The sequence below is a fragment of the Falco peregrinus genome, chromosome 3, assembly GCF_023634155.1.
Source record: "Falco peregrinus isolate bFalPer1 chromosome 3, bFalPer1.pri, whole genome shotgun sequence".
Lineage (NCBI taxonomy): Eukaryota > Metazoa > Chordata > Aves > Falconiformes > Falconidae > Falco > Falco peregrinus.
Window position 1 is genome coordinate 98,675,458 of NC_073723.1, and position 20,407 is coordinate 98,695,864.

Here is a 20,407-nt window from a genome sequence, read left to right on the forward strand (position 1 = left end):
TAATTGGAAGAAAATATAACATACGAATGTGCAAATAAAACAACAAGGGAAATAAAAAAGCATGCAATGCCTCACTGCTAACAATGAATACTTGGGAGCCTGAAAAGGGAGAGATGTGCAGCTAAACCCTAGAGGCTTAGCAAAGCTTGGCTATATTTGTTAATGTTTCTAGGAAACCCTTCCAGACTGTGTAATTTGAAAACTGCGTATCTGCATGAAACCGGATGCAGCAGCAAAGCAGCATCTTGATGAACATTTGCCACACGCTTTTCCTCTAACGAAGCACAGTTCTTGCTGACCTGCGGTGAGGGATCACACCAACAGGCCGGGCTCATCATCTCGGCACACGGAGGTGACAAAAGGCCCGTTTCTGGAACCAGTGTCACGGACAAGCCAGCATCTTCCCCCTGCAAAGGCAGCTGGTGGCTGCAGCAGGCAGGGACCAGGTTACCCTCTGCTGCACCCTTCAGCAGAAGCCCGGCCCTTCCGAGGAGCGAGGAGAGCAGGAGAGTCGGCAGCCACATGGCACGTCAGCAACTGCTGTGCTCCTGTGAAGGACCGGGCCAGTCCTCCTCCATCTGCAAATGGGAAGCAGCAATAAAAGGCAGCCCAAGTTACTTCTTTCTCAAGTAAACCGAATTAAATTAAATGATCAGAGGAATAAATGTGGGACTTCTACATACACGTCCAAAGTGAGCAAAACACCAAACTCTGGAAAAGGAGGAGGGTTCTAGCACAGCAGGTGTGCTGCAGGAAAAAGGACAGGGAAAGGACAAGAGATGTGCCAGAAAGCCCTTTCGGGGAGGTTATCCTCTGCTTAACTGCCTCTGATTCTGCCCCTGTGTGACAAAAGCCGTGAAAGGCAAACACTAACTGACATACTTCTAATTGCATAGTCCCATTTGATATTTTAATGCATGTCATTGAGGATTAGCTTTTCATTACTTTTGCCAGGAGCACAGGCAGCCCTCCAAACAGAAGAAATATTTTTTCCCCTGATGTGACACGAGCTACAAAGATCTTGTTTGCTGCAAGAACACACAGCCTGGTGACCAGCAGCAGTGACCATCCCATGCAGCCAACAGATGTGGGTACAGATTCAGCCCTCTCTCCACTGGAGATGCTTGAGCTTTCAGTCAAAGAAGAGGAGGAGAAAAGTCCTCCTCCTGTCGTGGGAAAAATAACTGAGCTAAATGGTAGGGGTGTTCTAAAAGAACTCAAGTTCTATACAACGGATAGTTGAATTAAACCATTTCAATTACTTTCACTCCGTATTTTCAGTAACTTTTTAGAGAACGTGCCCTCCCCAGCTCTGAGATCATCCATCAGCCAGCTCCAGGAGTCAAACTGTCAACTTCTTTCACTGACAAGGGTGGTGGGTTTTTTTTTTCTGGTGTGCCACCTCCTTCTACTAAGCACTTGAATTATGATCTCTGAGTTTAAAGCAATTAAAATAGCCACTGACTTAAAAAAAAAAAAAAAAAAAAGAAGAGGCCACAGTCACTTCTAACGTAACTCCCTAGCATCTTCAGCAAGAGGCCAGCTAGCCCTCCCCTGCACCAGGAGGTCAGGCAGCCCAGCTGGACCGCAGGCAGCCTACCTCCCTCCCCACACCAGGGATGCTGGACCGCAGGCAGCCTGCCTCCCTCCCCACACCAGGGATGCGCAGGCACTGCCTGCAGCCAGATTTCCAATTCCCTGCCAACCTGACCCCTTGCATATCAGTTGAGAGCCTTAATGTAGGCTTGACAACCACACCAGCATAAAGCCCTGTGACAACCCAGGAGGAGGGGAGGGAAGAAAGCTGCCTGTGCAATTCTCAAACACTTTTTAAAAAAAAAAAAAAACAACAACAAAAAAACCAAAACACTTTCCCAGGCTTTTGTCTGTAAACCGAAATTTCATCCACGATGCTCAACGTCTCACTGCTAGCTGGGAAAGGCAATTCTCTCTGGGACAAAACCAGCAGCTGCTTTTCCTGGGAGTGAACCCTTCCCCTAGACACCATCGACCCAGTGTACCATTTATTTCCTCTCCTCCACAGAAAGCAGCTTCAAGGCACCGTAAAACAATACCAAAAACTTGAACACCTGGAAAGCCCTAAAAATCAGCCTCTGAACTTTTGGGGCACCTTTCTCCTTGCCACTGGTTTTACATCTACCTTGCTAAATTGATCATAAAAATATATTTTTTAAAATTACTTGGCATGATTTTAACATACGAAACAGCCATGTGGCCATACAAAAAAAATTTCCATACAGTAAGCAAACATATTTCAAACATATTTGCAAAACCAGGCTGCTTAAATAAACCAAACCAAAAAATCCCACCTATCTTTCCATGAAATCTGTACTTGCAGACTGTATTCACCTCTTCTCCCAGGGGTGATTTTTTTTTTTTTTTTTTTTTTTTTTTTTTACTTTACTGTTCTTTTTTTTTTCCTCATCCCCCCCCAGTCTGTTTGCAGAGCTGTCGTCAGAGGAGAGAAGGCTCATGACAGTGACAGTGAAAGGTTTAGACCAACTGCTGGAAACTGAAATCACAACTGCAATATGAAAGCCCAACATGAATGAACAAATTGTTCTGCCACAGGCATGCACGGGAGCGACAACACTTCACCCCTACTCAAGCCCTAAGCCTTTACCTCAGGTCAGGATCCCAGCCCTTCTCCTACATGATGCCAGCAGCGGTGGCAGGGGTTGCAGATGCCTCCCCATTGCACATGCAATGAGAAACACACAGGCTGGGAAATCAATCCGTAGCTGGGAGATGCTTAGAAGAAAACCCTGCCCAGACCAGCTCCAGCACTGCAGTGGCAGGACAACAGCTGAGGAGAGGAAGCAGGAGGAGCCCACACTCAGCGGAGCTCCAAGGATCTTGCTGCCGGAGCTCCAAGGATCTTGCTGCCGGAATGACACACAGGCCAAAGCATGAGCAACACAAACTTAAAAGGCGTTAGATAACAAACATCAGCCACCTACCAGAGTGTGTGCAGAGACCGTTCTCGGTTTAATTGGGGGGACAACTGATTGTTGCCAGCATTAATGCAGTTACCCAAAGCATCGGCATATGAAGCATCAGCGTTGTAACGGCCTTTAAGGAAACGCTCCTCATACGCCAAGCAATTCCCATCTGTATTTCTAGCTCTTGATACCAGCAGCTTAACCTTACATTCACCTCCCTTTTGTGAGCTCTACAGGCGAACCACGGGGGGAAGAGATGAGAGCTGGGGTAGGGGGCCAGCCACTTGAAAACTTGATGGTGGAGAAAGGGCTTCTGAAATGTAAAGAAGGCTTCCCAAAGCACCACCCCCCAGAGGAGTTAAAGAAATTCCACTACCAAGAAATATTGTGCTGCGATTAAACAGCTTTTTTTGCTTACGTTTTGGGGCATCAGAAGGGGAAGTGAAACAACATTAGCTGCTTCGTGACTTAATAGAAACCCTGGAACAACCATAAACACACACTTATCCAATCAAGACTATACAGTGATGTGTACGTAATGATTTTATCTTTCTGAATAAGCAAAGGAGATAAAGTACTATCTTGCAGTTTTTGAAGAATACTGGGTTGTTGTGTCGTGTGGTGTGTGTCTCCACACACACACACAAGAATTTGTTGCAAAGAATTTTCCTTCCATCCATGCATGTAACTGAAGGCTGATACCCCTTAGCATATTTCTTAAGTACAACATCGGAGAAAAGTGGGTGAGGGGGTGGGAGGTGTGTGCAATGGAATAGCATAGAAATGCAGGATAAAAACAGCAAGCGGGCTTTCAAAATATACCCAAGAGGCTGTGTGTATGTATGCTGAAGTTCACCGTTGTATTACTACAATAAAAAAACCCTGATTTAGGGCCAAAAGTACATTATTGCTATTCAAAAAAACACTGCATAACTCTGTTTCAAGATGACATGACAATATGGGGGGGGGGGGGGGGGAAACGACACAACACTACTAAAATGACAACTGGAATCTCTCTGTTATGTTCACAGTACTCTGTAAAAAGCTAGACATATTAAGCTAAAACAGTTCAGACAACTGAACATCCTGAAGTTAGAACATTCCCTCCCTACACTGTTCCAAGGCATCTCCACCAAGCCTAACCCAAGTGACAAAGACTATTGAATAATATTGATGCTTAGCATGCATTTAATACTTTGTATATTCAAAGTGCTAACACACACACACCCCTCAGCCCCCCAAAAAAACACTGAACAAAACCAACCTGAACAACTGGGAGAAGAACTCTGCCTGTCGCCACATGGGGCGAACCTACAGCAACATTTGTCCCGCAGTGGGAGATGTCCTGCTGTATAACCACAGCCCCGCACGGCGGGATGAGGCAGAAAGGACAGTGTCAACCACTCCATGGGTGTTGGAGATACCCTCCTGAGAGGGATGGATGGACCAGTCTAATGGGCAAGCAGCACTGCAGGTATGCCACGCTGCGTTTTGGATGACAGGCAGTACGCAGAGCGGGAATCATCGTTGTCAGCGTCAAAGCCGGGACCCCAATTAGCCCGTAACCTGCACCAGCTGCCTGACACGCTGACAGCCTTTGCTTCTTTGCATGCTTGGGCCACCCAGGTCAAGGTTTAACTCTCACGTAAAAGTGTTTATTAATAACACTCAAGAATACAGAGTAAAGACGAGAATGAATGTGAACAAATACCCATCATTTTAAACACCACCACCCCAAAAAAAAGCCTGCTTCATCCTGTTTAATGGTAAAAAGAAAATGTATGGCTGGATCCCAAGTGGTGAGCAGGATATGAGAAGGAAGGGGAGTCCAATTTTTTCCTCTACTGGTCTGTAAAATCAGGAAAGGCTTTGGCAAATGCCAGGTAGATAAAAGTGGACCACTTGCAAAAGTATAGGGTGGACTTTCTACATTTAATTTCTTTCTGAACTTAAAATCTGCCTCAGAGATATTACAGAAAACACTTTCAAGTTTAAAAAGAAAAAAAAAGAAAAAGTCATTGGGGACACGAAGGCCTCATTGTTTTCCCCAAACTTTATATGTCAACACATACACATGCATAAAAAAAAAATCCTTACCTCCCTTCTGAGACATTAAATCCACACAATGTTTCTTGGAGAGGGTAAAAAGAAAATGTAGGTCAAGATGTTGAGATAGGGATTGCTTCTGAAAGATGAAAGCATAAGAGGACTAAGCTTTCATTCCTTATGTTTCTTTGAGATTTCAAACAGAGTGTTATTTGATAATGGTTCCTTTCAGAAAATTGGAATTTAATATAGCTAATTATAAGTTAGAGAATTAATGTAGAGTCAGTACTCCAACTGAGCTGGTATACCATGCTGATGCTTTTTACCAGCATGTCCCCCGTGCTTATTATAGATCTTTTCTCCAAATTCTAAGGCCAATCTGTTCTCACATTAGGCTGGATGGCCTACGAGTTGGGGGGGTGGGGTGGGGGTGGTGCGGGGGCACAAATTTATGATCTTTATGGCTGTAACACCGAGCCTGCAGCAAGCAGCCTGCAGTTGTCCTCACAGCACGGCACAGTGCAGGAACAGACCCTCCTGCTTCAAAGGGAGCACAGAAAATAAGAGGACAAAGACAGAATAAAAAACCACAAGTAGCTGGAGACGACACGGAGGACATGGAGAAAGAGGAAAACACATATTCTTCCCTTTAAAAGGAAGGGGAAAGTATGACAACAAGAGACGAAAAAGCATGGGCAAACAGGGAGTATTCCTAATTGTCCAGTATTAACATGGAAGCATCTGAGAATTATTTGTCCTACTCGCAATCCTAAGTTAAAAATCCTGACCTACATTTCACAGAGAGCAAGCAGTACAAATAGGAGCATCCCTCATGACAGGCACCGGGAGCAGATGCAGCCAGATTTGGACCGAGGACAGTCTCTGCCCTTCGGAAGGAAGCCACGCGTCAGTGTTGCAGGGACCCATGCAGGTTTGAGATGCTCTTTTTCTAGAGATGGCACAAAAGGCGTTCAGCAACACCTGCTGCACATCACTGGTTAGTACATAAGGGAAAACTGTAGCTTGCGTAGTCTTAAACATACATCGTACTTGAGTGAATTTTGAGGGCGGAAATGTACATCGTGGGAAGCTCTGCAATCCGCGAGGTTCCAGCAGCTTTCCCTTTGTTTTTCACTGTGGTTTCCAACTAAATACTAAGCCGGCATATTTCTTTTAAGTTCTCCGATGGACGTGTGAGCTCCTGCAATGAAATTCTGTCATTACATGAGCTCTGTTAAGGTCTTAATCAGAAGGACCATACCCCGTTTTTTCCTGAAAATGGTACCTATGTTCAGTCGAGCTGTAAGCTTCTGGGGGGAAAAGGGGCATGTTTTTTACATAATCAGAAGTTTCTTACATGTTAGCAAATTAATCCCTCAAGTCATATTATCATTTGGTATGTCCCCACCTGGGTTAGAGGCAGGACATTCCCTATGAAAGTAGGTGTTGCCTTCCAAAATATTATTCTGCTCCTAACAGGCCACATCAGGACAAAATCTGTCCCCTACAGAGGACACCTCCCCCTCTGCATGCTGGAAGAATTCCCCAAAATCTGCTGAACTTGGCACTATATCACGCACTCCCAAACCTTGGGGCTGAGGAGCGCTCGTCTTTCCTTAACTTCTTCCTCTAAGCTACAGAATAGCATTCATTTTTAGAGAAAACAAGCAAACAAACCAAAAGTTTACTGAGGTCCTTCCTGACATGCTTAGCACTTTAGGGAACTGAAGTCTTCTCTTGCCAAGTGGACACCAGAACAGTACTTTTCCATCGCTTTCAACCTAAGTAAAAGGGAACACATCTGGCATGGAAAGCACTGCCTCCTTCAGTCTGCTCTCTGGTTCCTGGTGCCTGAAGAACCTGGTCAACCTAGGTCAGGAGGGAAAGCAGCCACTGCACAAAAGCTGAAAGCTATTTTCCTAAAACCTTGGTAAAGTTTCTGAGTTCCTTTGTCCATACCAGCAGAATTTCTCCTGGAAGTAGGAAAGCACAAACTGAGGAGCAGTCTGTCCTTCTCAGCAGAGTCTATTCCTTTCTAAGTCTCCCTGCAAATTCAGTTTTCAAGAGACTATCCCCACGGAGTCCAAGATGATTTGAGAAGTTTTAACTAGCTATTTACTTAGCAGTTCTAATTTTGATCCAGCCACGTGGTAATGCAGCACCATCTCAACATCCAACTACGCCAGGGAAATTGAAGGACTGCAAAACCATCTTCCCCATAAACCCCATATTCAAGTTCACAGACAGTATCTTAAACTCGTTTTTCCAATCAGTCAACTATTCTAAAAGAGGTCTCCTTTCCAGGCTGTTAATGGCAGACACCTAGATCCGTAACAGAAAGAAAGGTGGTTTTCTGCACTAAGCAATGCCTTAACCAACAGCTCATTTATTCTACTTTATGAGCAGAGCATGTGTATATAAGCCTGTGTTGTGCTTTGGATGTTAATTAGCCTTCAAAACTTTGCATGCCAGTTTTATTGGAGCACCTTCCATGCTGGCATAAAGGGGACTTTGTACCAAACACTCTTCCTCCACCCTAGGAGAGATCAACATCAGCTTGCAGCTCAAAAACCTCTCTTTCACAAAGAACTTTTACTCTTCAATTCTGGTCTCTTGTTAATGAGACTTTAAATATTCAAGGACACATGCAAAGGTAATCTATGAAAGAGTGCATTTAAATCTACAATTGCAAATGGGCTACGTTTATCTACTTAGATAAGACAGCCTTGTTCCTCTCAATTACAGAAGGTCAGTTCCAGGCAAACGTAAACTGGCATTTGAAGTTCATCCCTGCAGGACAATGAGATGAGGTAAAGCTTCTGGGACAGGTTTCCATCTAAATAAAACTTGACAAGTAGTCCCTAACCACAGACTTCATTGCTGCACAAAAGGCCACCTTCAATTGATTTTCAGGAGGGGGGAGAAGAGCAGCAACAACTATGTTTCAAGAAGATTTGGAATTCAAGCCACATTCTGCTTCTATCCCTTATTCATGGCTTCCAACTGGAGGTAATCACTGCTGACCGCCCAGAGATATAAAAAGGCAGAACAACTACTGTAGAAATCAGCAGATACGTTGTCCTTGAACAAAGTTATTTGCTTACTGTCCTGTCAAGTAGATTGTCACGTTAAAGGATGAGTTGGGACTCTTCTCCTTGGAAGAGAAATGGTGTATTCCTGGACAGATGCACCACAGGAACCAACAACAAGGCAGGGAAACGGAGCCCTGCATGCAGACTGTGTAACAGGAGCATGCCTCTCCCCACCCCAGCACACCCCTGTATGACTCCACAGTTTTGAGGCTCCACGCAACCCTTCTGGTATAGGGAGCCAGAGACTGATAAAGCGCCTGAGGCTCTGAAACAAGATCCCAACATCACAGCAAGGGAGCAGGGGTCAGGAGAAAACAGAAGGAAATGAAATCCCTCTTCAGCCCTCTCCATCCAACACACCTGTATCTATACAGGTCAGTACAGCCCAGATGCCTTTTCTCAGTGCCCTGTATGAGAGGACATGCTTCTACCATTGCTCTAGCAGCCTCTTGCTAACACTGTGACAGCATTTCCACCCTGAAGCAGAAAGAAAATTCCCATGCTGTGAAGGAAAAAACGGTACCCCCTCTGTGCCATTTTCATCACTTCTGAGATTCTTTCAATCTCTCCACATATGCAGCAGGCATGACAAAAACACCGGGGTGCTTTGCAGCCACAGTAAACACAGCATCTTTAAAAACAGTTGGCCATGAAATGCTTTCACCTTTCAGAGCACCAGAGGAGGCAACAACTGTCTGAGGGAGGTGTTTTAGGAATAACCTGCTTTTGATGCAGCCTGGCTGAAACAGACCATGTCACGGTGAGATTCACCTCTTAACACATCTACACACACACACAAAGACTAGGAAGAGGCCGAACTGAAATATTTTTAAGGTCAACCACTAATGAAGCTAAGTGAGGGATGAGCGAAGGAGGAAAAAAATCCAATTAAATGCTGGTGAGACCTTTGGGCATTACTCAGAATGGCTGGCTGAGGCCAAATTTTTGCAGGAAATATGGACTATCTCCTGGGCTCCCAAATTGCACCAGAGGTCAGCTGAAGAGGTTTCGGGAGTTTGCCAGCTCTGCCTTTCTGTGGGATCTTTGACATATTGCTCCAGCTGGGATCCTTCCAGCTCTTCCCTTTTTCCATTTTAGTGTATAGCTTGAATAAAGAAAACAAGATGAAGGCTTTCAAAGATAACACAGTCTTTCACAAACAGATGCAGAACAAAGGACAGGAAATTCTGAGCAAAGTAAAAAATGAATGTTGTCTGTTCAAGGCTTATCTGGAATGAGTTAGCCTCTTAGTGGACAGATCTGAAACATCAGACAGTCCCGACTGCAATTGCAGTGCTCGCTAACAGGACTGTGAGGGGAGAAAACAGGATGGATAAGGGTAGAAATTCAGCTGCCTTTAGTTCTTGGAGCGGGAAAACTCCTTCAGATTTACCAGAAAATACTTGCAAGTCAAGCTTGTCACTGTCATCCCCTGTCGCCCTAAGCACCTACGGTTTCTCTATCTACACTTTTCACTGGACAGCCCCTTCACAGTATTAAATTCATTTAAATTGGGAAATAAAGGACATCAAAGGCAGGTTATTGAAAACATGCATTCAACTAATTCTGGATACAACATCACATTAACTGCATGTAATAAATCTGCGCTAGTCAGACAAAAAAAAAATTAAAATGTATGCACATGTATTACAATGTAGAGCAGTCTACTAGGACTTCACAGTATACGTGTTAAGCTATATTTATTTTTTGGAAAACATTCATCCACAAGCTCTGGGAAGTATCTGCTATGTGATGAACGTATCATCATCAGTCATCAAAAGGCAGCAGTTATTTCAGAATGGTTTCTTGGAGATTTTAAATAAAAAAGATCCCACTGAAACCAAATCAAAACGTGGAGGCATGAGCTCAGGGCACGGACCAATCTCCCAGGCTGTTATGAGCCGTGAAATGAATGTGACTAATTCCTGAAGACTGTCGTTGCTCAAAAAGGCGACTCATGTTCTTGCTTTTCACAGCAGAAACTCTATGTTCAAACATGGGTTGATGGCATCTAAAAATAATGCAATACCAATCTACTGACATTTTCAGTTTACTCCATGTCACTACAAGGATCCCCAGATCCCTTCCAATTGGCAACCTGCACATGTTACAAGCCACAAGGCTTGGGAACACAGGTAACAGAGGGTGTTTGAGATGAAGATTAAGGTGCACTGGCAGCTGTGTCAGGCAAGTTGCAGAAGTGGCTACTGTGCCCATCAGCAGTTACAGCCATCTGTCACTAATCTCTACTTTTTCTTTTAAAACCACTTTACTGCCAGGGTTGACACGATAAGGTTTACAGCACACACGACATCTGCTCTGATTAAGCACAGCCTAATGGCCTGAAGAACATCCTGCTGAACCAAATAGTTCTCAAACCCTTTCCACACTTCCAAACAGCAAACCATTTCTAAGATGCCCCCCATGTCAAGGAAAAACTGCTGTGGAGGTTGTCAGATGCAAGACAGGCCCTTGAAGACTGAAAATGTATTCTCCCTAATACTCTGAAAGTGCTCCACAAAATGCAGTCTTGCACTAATACCTCAAAGCTACAGTGTAAAAATAATAGCAAAAGCCTTACTCAAAGCTAAGCACAGGCAGTTTTCAGAAAACACAGTTCCCTAGAACTGACTACAGCAAACCGTACTACACAGCCTGTGTGTATGACTGCAACGTCTCTCTGATTCTCCTTGTGATACCGATTTTATTTCCTGCTGCATTCCTATTTTTTTAATAAAGAAATATTTCTTAATAAAGAATATGCTTTTTCAATTACTGACTTTTTTCTTTCCCTGCTGCTTTCCTGGTTATATGCCTTAGGGTCTGTCCTTAAAATTAAAACCGCTAGTTATTTAATGCACAGTTTCCTTCTGCCAATCATGGGCAATGGGGAAGCAACAGAAAAACTGACAGTTAAACTCTCTTTACAAAGCAGCTACGTATTCCGACCTGCAGACCTTTGATCGTCACTAGAACATTTTAATAAACACTAAAATAACAAGAATCACAAGTATTGGGCATCAGACAGAAAGAGGTAAAGCACCTTTGTCCCCATTCCCATGCTTTCTGAGAACCATTGCTCTGAAACAGAGACATCATGCTCACTTTTTCTGAGCACACTGCTGGACTGCTGCCACCTTCTCCACTTCGTGTCCATACTTTCTGCAAGTTTTCCAGCCCTTTCAATAGCACAATCCACCAGGCAAACAATGGTATGGAACTCGAACATTTACACTACCTTTAACAGCTGTATAATTTTGATTTGATTTCTATGTAAACCACAAGTTATCTCTTTATCTCCTCAACACAACTCAACAGCCTGAGAAAATGGGCAGCACCAACCACCAGTTCTCACTTCATCAGGTCACCAGCATGAACTTCATCCACCCCAACCTGGCAGTGTGAATGACAATGGTCTGAGCAGATCTGTCTGGCTCTTAACATCCCAATAAAAATCTACTCATCACAAAAAAAATTATTAACAAATTTAAACTTGTTTATCTGTGGTTGAGTTAGAATCCAAAGCCATGCATCTCGCTTAATATTACAGCCAAAAACCAGTAGCTTTGCATAATTACGCCTTACTCCCGTTTCTTAAAAAAGCAGACCAGAACTGTTACTAGAAAAGTTACAATTTTTGACAGAGCTGGCAATTCTAAGAGGTGAAGCCACCAACATCCTTTTGACTCTACATGCCAGCCAAAAATATGCCAGGGTGCAAATTTAGGCTGGCTGGCAATTTTATGGCTGCCAAAGACAGAATGAAGCAGTTTGCTTGTCTACATTCAAGGGTGCTTCCAGACTGCTGATAGAAACAATAAATCCAAGGCAGCAACTATGCGGAATGACCCCGAGTCAAGAAAAACAAAATTGTTGTCCCCTGTTGGGGTTAAGGCAAAGGTTTGTTCCACAGACCATCTATGCAATGAATTTCACCACTACATCAGCGGTGGAGTTTTTTTGTGGGTTTGGGTGTTGGGGTTTTTTTGGTTTGTTTTTTGGGGTTTTTTGTTTGTTTGTTTTAGGGGTTTTGGGGGTGGGGGGTGGGGTTGTTTTTTTAAGAAATACATAAAATTAACACCTACAGTTGTGAAGCACGTTCAACGAATTTTTAAGCTGCATCTTTTTTTGCTCCTATTTCTGGCAACTGTTGTCTCTTCTAGCATCTGAGGCTGTGGTTAGACAAGACGACTGCCAATCCTAAGGCTGTGGTTAGACAAGATGACTGCACCAACTGAGCAGCTTGCTACTATCTAAAGGGATGAATCCAGACTCTTCCTCCGACCACTCGCTCATCCGACCTCTGATGAACCTGTCTCACTCATTAAACTAGAAAATTACTATTTTTTAAAAAATCATTTTTGGGGGCTAGCTTCCTGCCGCGTTAGTATGCTGAACCAGCTGTACTGCACGGGCAGACAAATGGCAGAGCCAGACAGGAGATAAAAGAAGGGGGGACCAGACCCATCAGCTGCCGCTGAACTCTTTCTTACCTTTCCTCAGCTTATTTATTTCAGATCTACAATAACTCCATCACAGATTATGCATGCACCTCTGCAACATCCTTCATTGCTGTTTTCATTTTCCATTACCTACAATTAGTAATATGCAGGGAGGCAAGATTATTTTTAGAATTACTTCAACTAGAAGCGCACTCAGGGCAATAACAACTCTTTTTAGATGGTCATGAAGTGAAGGTTTAAGAAAATTAATTACACAGTTCCTCTGTTTCTCTGGTTAAAAAAAAATCCACCTCTTTATGTTTGAGACAAAAAGGATGATGGGTGTCCTGCAAGAGAAGGCTTTCTGGCAGTCTTGCCAAACACTGAAATTGTATCAAGACAGGAGCACGATTCAGACATGATCAAACTGGGTAAAAATCACTGAAGGTGCAATTTGGCCTGCAAAATTTTTGTAAGTGGTGATGATGGATGGAAAAGGCAAAAAGAACCTGTGTCAGCTGATGAACAAGCAAGTCCCTGGCAGGCTCAAAAATGAATTCTGTTCTAAAAAACAAAGAAAGGAAAAGAGATTTGGAAATTTTCAATGGAGCCCAACCCCAACATCCTGTTATTTATTTGTTAATCTTTAAATTAACTTGACAGCAACCACCAAAGTGAAAGTGATGTTGAGTGCCATGACAAATCTGCTCAAACGCTTATTTTCTGAACCTTTTAGTTGAAAACATCTATATTTAATCACAGCTTAAACTAGCCAAAAAGGCTGTTTACTCTGAAAGTAAAGGGGAAATGTTGCGAAGTTGAAAGAGGTATTTCTGTTTCTGTAAATGCATGTTAAAAATCCACTTACAGACAAGGGTCCTTGGCACACTTACAATCTTCTACTACAGCTTAGGAGACAGACAGACATTACCCACTGTCAACAAATGCAATTTCACATCACTGATGGAGTGAAAAGCTCCCTAGACAAATGTTAGCATAAAACCTTCTTCCAGTACTTAATTGCAGCCTTCAGAAATAAGAGAGATGAAGTTACCAGAGTATTTGAACAATCAAGAGAATGAAGAGGACTACCTTCTTGTTCAAAATTAAAAGCTAGGTGGTGGTCCAGCCTAGATGTGAGCTCCAGGGAGGAAGGAGGTGCATGCTGCTCTGGGCATGTAGGGCTGCAGCTGAGACAACAGCACCTCTCAGAGGGCTGCTGTTGTATTATCTTCTGTGCAGTGGGAAGAGACGTGGCCTCAGCCCAGAGAAGACGAGGTTGCCCTGCTGGCAGCTGCTGCCACCCCCACATAGTTAGCTTTTGGCAAGTATTGCACAGCACTGAGTGGCAGCACCCAGCTTAGTTGTATTTAGGCATTTCTACCACACCTGTTCCAATTTTTATGCCATGCCTGGGGTACCATCTACACGCCCAGGGAAAAAGAGCTTTCAACAAGTTGAAGTCGAACACAGCCTCATGCCACCCTACCACTGGGCACCTCCACTTCGACGTGGCGTGCTAGGGAACAATGACAGAACCCTTCACGCAGCGAGGAGGAAATACTTGAAAAATCCACGCAGCAATAACACAAATAGCTATTTCCAGAGAGCCAGCGCAGCAGCCAAGGGATGTGCAGACCCAGGTGTCAGAGCAGGCTGCTGCCACTGGGTCCGGTACTGCTGTCTTGCCATGGGCTGCCTCAGAGGCTCCTGCCCCTCTGGCGAGAGGCATTTCATTTCTGGACAAAGCAAACTTCCAGCAGAAGTCACGTTAGCTTTTGTGAGGGAAGGGCTGAGGGCAGGAGCAGACCAGCACAAGGCAGGAAGGGGCATCACAGCCATCCGGGGAAGGACCATCAAAGTGCTGACGTTGTTTCTTCTCTGTTTAAAGAGCGCACATAAAAGGAGTAAGTGACTTTAACAACCCTAAATGTAAAGTGAAATCTCTCAGAACAGCAAAATTACCTATTTCTACTCATCTCTGTTTACTAAATGAGCAAAGCTTCCAACTTCTGCCTTGAACCAAAGCATTCCCTCTCACATTGATTTCCCAACTAGATCATGTTTGCCACAAGCTTAACCAAGCTGGCATGTTTGGAAATTGCCATGACACCTTTCTAGGACAAAGTTTAGCTGAGGAAAATGCACTATCTGCTTGAATAATTCTAATATCTTGGTTGTCATCTCTGTAGGTTAACTACTGACCTTAAGCAAACTGTGGCACTTTTTCCATTTATGAAACGCTAGCACTTCTGTATCAGAAATTTAGTTTTTATCACAAATTTTGAAAAACAGAATTTAAAATCTTATGTCATAGAAATTTGCTTTTTTTTTTTTCTTTTTTTTTTTTTTTTTTTTTTTTTTTTTTGAGGCTCTTCTTTTGAGGGCACTGGATTTATTCTCATAAACAGAACACAAGCAACAATTACATCTTTCACGGCCTTTTTTACAGCCTTCTCTCACATTCGAAGCTACACAAGAAGCAAACGATTTCCCAAGGGAATTAGTTTTCCTTTTAGACGAGGATCTCTGAAAATTGGTATCACTACTCCAAACACCAATCCCTATTCTTAAAATCCTAACGCGACTGACAGGCAGCAGTAATCAAAATCACTAAAGAGGTCCCTCTGGGTTTTCAGCACACGACCTTGTTTCCATAATCAGAATTCCAGTACCCCATTCAGGGCTGCAGAGGGTTCCTTGACAACCTGCAGAAACACCTCCTTTAGATTTTTCTATTCCCGCGTTCTGGAGAGGAACATGTAGCAAACAAAGGCATACTGTTTGTAGGGCGTCATTCTGTACTCTGCAAATATCAAGAGTCAACATAAACACGCATGCTATACATCCACCGACACAGCAGTCGTAATACACCTCGCTCGCCTTTCTCTGAAATCCTTCTAGCTGTAGCGGGGCTGGGGGGTGGGGGCAGCCCAGGGCAGGCAGGAATGAAAGAAAGCAGAGAAACAGTTAGGATGAAAAATAACTGGCAGCACAAACACGTAAACAGAAACACCAGTTGAAAAGGAGATTAAAAACAGGTAGGGGTAAGAAGACCTGCAAAACACACCCCCACTCCCAGACAAAACCCCACTACTTCAATCAGAACCACCTAATGAACAGGGTTTCAGCCACAAAATGAAAATGGCAGGATTGTTTTCAGCGTAACAAGTATCTTTAATAGTGAGGTGGAGGCAGCCAAGGTATTATAATACATACAATCTCCAAAAGTAATCTGGATTTTTATCTATTTATTTTAATTTTTATTTTTCTTTTATTATTCAGAGACGCATGGAAGTTGTGCCATCACCAGCACACCTTAGAGCCTGCAGAAACTCCAGTACAGAAAAGACTCTGTTATAGGTTCATCTCTCATGTTTAAAATGCTTTTCGCACTATCAGTCAAAGAGGCACCATCATTCCAGCTAACAAATCATTAACAATGCTACTATACTTACCAGCTGAAAAGCCATTGACTATCTTTTTCAAACAAGTTTAGTTGTAGCATGGCAAATGCTGGCAAAGCAACTTCTGTAGCATGTTTATGCAACTTCAGCCACTTCAAATCCATAAAAACTTTTTAAAGACACCAGTGGCAAGGGGCTGGTGTGTATTTTACCTTCCTCTACTGCCAAAAGTTAGTACTTCCTACTGAAACAAATTACAGGTTGCAAGTCTATAAATAAATAAATTTAAGGGATGACAGTTATAAAACCAGAACAAAGAAACTCTTTGCACTACAGATGGTAGCAGTAAGATCAAATCCTGCTACCTAGTTGTTTGTGGTCCCCTGAGCTCTCAGAAGTACGTGATATTAATCCAAGCTTCCACATTGAGCAGGGAGCTTGGAAAACTTAAACTCACTCAGACCTCTCTTTTCCACTCCTGGAAATGGTTAAATTTGCCAGGTACTGGAAGGTGACTCATTTCCAAAAGCTGAAGAAAACATCCTTCAGTGTTCACTAGAGATATCCACAGGGTTGGGCAGCACATACCCTACACTTTCCTTTATGTTTGCAAAGCGCAGCACCCTGACTGGAATTCAGGCCAGGGGAGGCCAGCTTTACAGAGGCACTAAATACATTTAACTTCAAGGTATTTCAGCTAGATTCCCCTTGCCCCCTCCCCCAGAGCTATGGGTGCTGAGTATTAATAAAGAGGTTGCTCACATAAACCTGTATCTAACTGCATGCTACCTTTTGGAGTAACACACAAGAAACACTAGTTGTGGCCTGCATGTGGGAACAATGGCCAAATGCAAGGAAATATTTTTCACTCCAACAGTATGAAATCATAAATCTAAGGCTCACCCTTAAAATACTACTTTTCCCTAAATTCAAAGTAGTTCAGTAATTTCTTTGGATGACCTGCTTTTTCCTCAGTCCACAGAGACCTGTGGATTTGAAAATAAACCGCTATGTTTTCTTAAAAGATGTAAAGAACAAATTGTATGTTTAAATAGATTTTCTTAATGTCACCACACAATATCAATCCTCCTCCCTTTTGCAAATCTTTTTTCTCTGTATAATGAAACATTCTTCCAAGTATCAGTGGATAAAAAAGCTTTTGGACAGCGTTGTTGTTGAAACAGAGCAGCACTGAGACAAGACATTTAAAGAACCATTTAGCAAACAGAAAGGGTAACACAGAATATCATTCCAGCTTAAAGAAAAAAAGCCACCAAAAACAAACAAGCAAAAAAGCAACATCCAAAGAACTTATCACCTACTTCCATGAAGGAGAAAAAGCACTGGATGCTACAGTTCTCAATGAGAGAGGCAAGCTCCAAAAACACAGCCTTGCCACTGCCAGAGGAAGCCAGTGGCATACTCTGTGTCTGGTACCTGCATCGACACAACATTCCCAGCCAACTCACTTTCTATCTAAGCTGCCTTTGGAGAAACCAGACACCATAAAAACCTCAGTCATCCTGTAACCTGGCACACCATCAAAGCCTCCTAACACACAATTACTGTGCTTCACGCCTTTAGACTTTTTTCCTTTGACTAAACAAAACCCCCACAATGGAATAAGAAACTTTCCAAGAGAAATTGTGTTTGACAGAAGATCAATGATGCAGAGGTGTTGGAGGGAAAAAAGCCAGTGCTGTTTTGTGTACACCTCCAAGCTTTTTAATGGCTTGCTGCTAAAGCTAGACGCCCCTTCCCATCAGATCAGTATTTGATATTATTACTGAACTCAGAAGTCTGAGGTCTTCTTTAATCACATGAAGGAGTTTGCAACTGCTTATGCAATACAGTAACTTTATGACATTGCCTGTAGTTATTCAGCCGTTCCCCTAGGTTTTTGCCTTGTTGGCAATAACACTCAGTGAAAATGCAGTGAAATTTGACTCACCATGTCAGAAACACAAGCTACATATAAATATGAATAACCTACCAAGCAGTCACCCAGCTGCTGCTTTAATGCATTAGCACATGTATAGCTATGCACATGCCTAAAAAGAACTGCCATAAACCTCCATAAAGAAACAAATAAGCTCTTGTGAGTGAAGAGAAAACCGTAAGCCTGCCCAGAAATCTGAATCCTGCTAGTCATCACTTTCAAGGCTCAAGCCAGCATGACAAAGCCTTTTCAAGAAAGAGTCCTGTGTCAGAGAGTGAATCTGAAAGAGACACACTTTATATTCACCTCTCAGGACACCATGGCCTTTTTAAGCAAGCTGTAAGGGAAGGGGGAACAACAGATAATAATTGGCCAAAGGATTAAATAAATAAAATTAAACTCCTTTCAAGCCCCTGTCATCTAGGCTTGTCTGCATCTCCCTTTCAAAACCTCTGAATAAACTGCTCTGTGAACTGCTAAACTAGGGGAGGCCAACGTCCCAGCATTTGTGTCCTCTCAGCCCATTACATCTTTTTATGTAGATCCTATGCTACTTCACCTCTGGACAATAAGACAGCATGGACTAGGAACACTCCAGAGATACAGATGCTGGTTAGCCAGTCTGTTGCATCTAGATGACAGAGTAGGTGAATTCTGCCCGACTGTCCTTCCCCAAGGTAACTGCAGCCCACCACCTTTCAATGGATACCTTCTCTGTTGACGTACTCAGCACACCAGGGAGCAGACTGACCAGAGGAGCCTCCTTTTCTACCGAACAGCAGCCTGTCCCTGTCCTCCCACCTGACACCTACCCTCCACCCTGATCCCCATCTCAACTGGTTCACCAGGAGCTGAAACATATGGATCGGTCAAGGCAGGCATTTTAAGCACTTCAGAAACAATTTCTTCCGTGCAGATCAAAAGGGCACAGTGCATGCCAGATGGTGCACTGCTCTCCTTCCTTGCTACAGCAGAAGAACCGCATTGAAAAGGACTGAGTCCTTCCAGCGGTACCGCAGAGGCAGCTCACCGTTCACTGCCTTGAGGCTCCCGCTAATGCCATCACCGTGCTGCCGCTTCTGTGCGTTCTTGAACTCCTTCAGAGATAAATAAAGGACCTTCCGCACCACCCTCTCCTCTGACCAGGGAATCCCATCGCTGTCATCCTAAAGAAGACGGAAATGGAAAGGAGACATTAGTTGCATGCTTCTGAAACAAAACTAAAACAAACAAAACGCAGAAGTCTAGGGCTACACAGATTATTTTTAATCAAAAAAATGAGAAGCTGAAAAAAAAAATACTGTGTAACAAAATGCAACCTAAACTTGATCAGCTCTAACAGAGATCAGAAACATAACTATTGTCAACAAATCAGAGCATCAGTCCCCCTAACCCTTTATCCTGCAGACAGCAGTAGCCACGTGCCAGGTGTTAGACAAGAGGTGAAATTTATTTATTATAATCCTCATAATGAATCCCTTATGGAGAAATTTATCACAGCCAGGAAGTGCTCTCCCAGATAATTAAGAGGGAGGAAAAAAAACCCCAAAAACAACTAAATGGAATGTTGCAGAAATTTAAGAGGCAAATTTTGTGAACCAACTTCTCATGTTGCCATTTTGGCCTTAGTTTGTGCTTCTTGGCTCAGGATTTTTTTTCCCTCTGGTTTAGTAATTTACATTTATTGCAGTGTTACAGTGAAGTTGTACATTGATAACAATGAAGTTATTCTGAATTTATCTGAGCACAAAGCCAAGTGGAATTTGGCCCACGGGGCATATGTTTTCTACTTTATTTTTAGGAGACAAATGCTATATTGTCAAAAAGAATATTAATGTATGTCATATTTAGTACTTGCTTTAGTTAAAAGATTAATTCCCTGGAAAAGCATTTCCCTAAAGCCTTTAGCATTCAAATAAATTAAGTCAGCAAATTGATATAAAGACACAAGTGAGATCAGGTAAGTCATCATATTTTCATAAGCCCTATAATTGTCTCAGGGTCTTTAAAAAATCACTATTTGAGCATTCTTGCCCTTGAATTCCTCCAGGGCTACATCACTGCCAAGCAAGATTAACATTTCTAGGTAGACCTTATTTAGGTAGGTGTACCACAGCACGCTGCCACGCCGCACTGGGAACCCCAAAAGCCCCATCCCCGATCCCCACCAGGAGGCAGGAGAGTTTACGATCGTCAAAGCAGTGACCAACACCATCAACTTCAAAAAACAAAACAAAATAAAACAAAACCTCCCATAGTTTAGGGTGACCAATGTTAGCTTTTTCTTTGCTCCTCTCGCGACATATTGGCATTCAGCTGCTGAATTGTGATCAAAAACATTTCCCCCCCCCCCCCCCCAAAAAAAAAGACTGTATGACAAATTACTTGGCCAAAAAAAAAAAAAAGAAGAAAAAAAAAGGAAAAAAAAAAAAAAGAAAAAAAAAAGGGGGGCAACACAATGAGTACAGTGAAAGCAGCCGGCATTTTGGCAGCGGGATGTGCATTTCACACGAGGGAC

The 20,407-nt window shown here is 43.1% G+C and overlaps 1 protein-coding gene across 1 annotated transcript in view; it reads right to left on the minus strand.

The window, feature by feature from the left end:
* Positions 1-447: 447 nt before the first annotated feature.
* The window catches only part of LOC101915782 (protein Jumonji-like), a 116,675-nt gene continuing 96,715 nt past the window's right edge, over positions 448-20,407 (minus strand). The window contains exons 2-3 of the mRNA XM_055799238.1: positions 18,920-19,055; positions 448-578 (exon numbers count right to left, since the gene is read on the minus strand). Coding sequence (XP_055655213.1) covers positions 448-578; positions 18,920-19,055 — 267 coding nt within the window. The remainder of the gene's footprint in view (positions 579-18,919; positions 19,056-20,407) is intronic.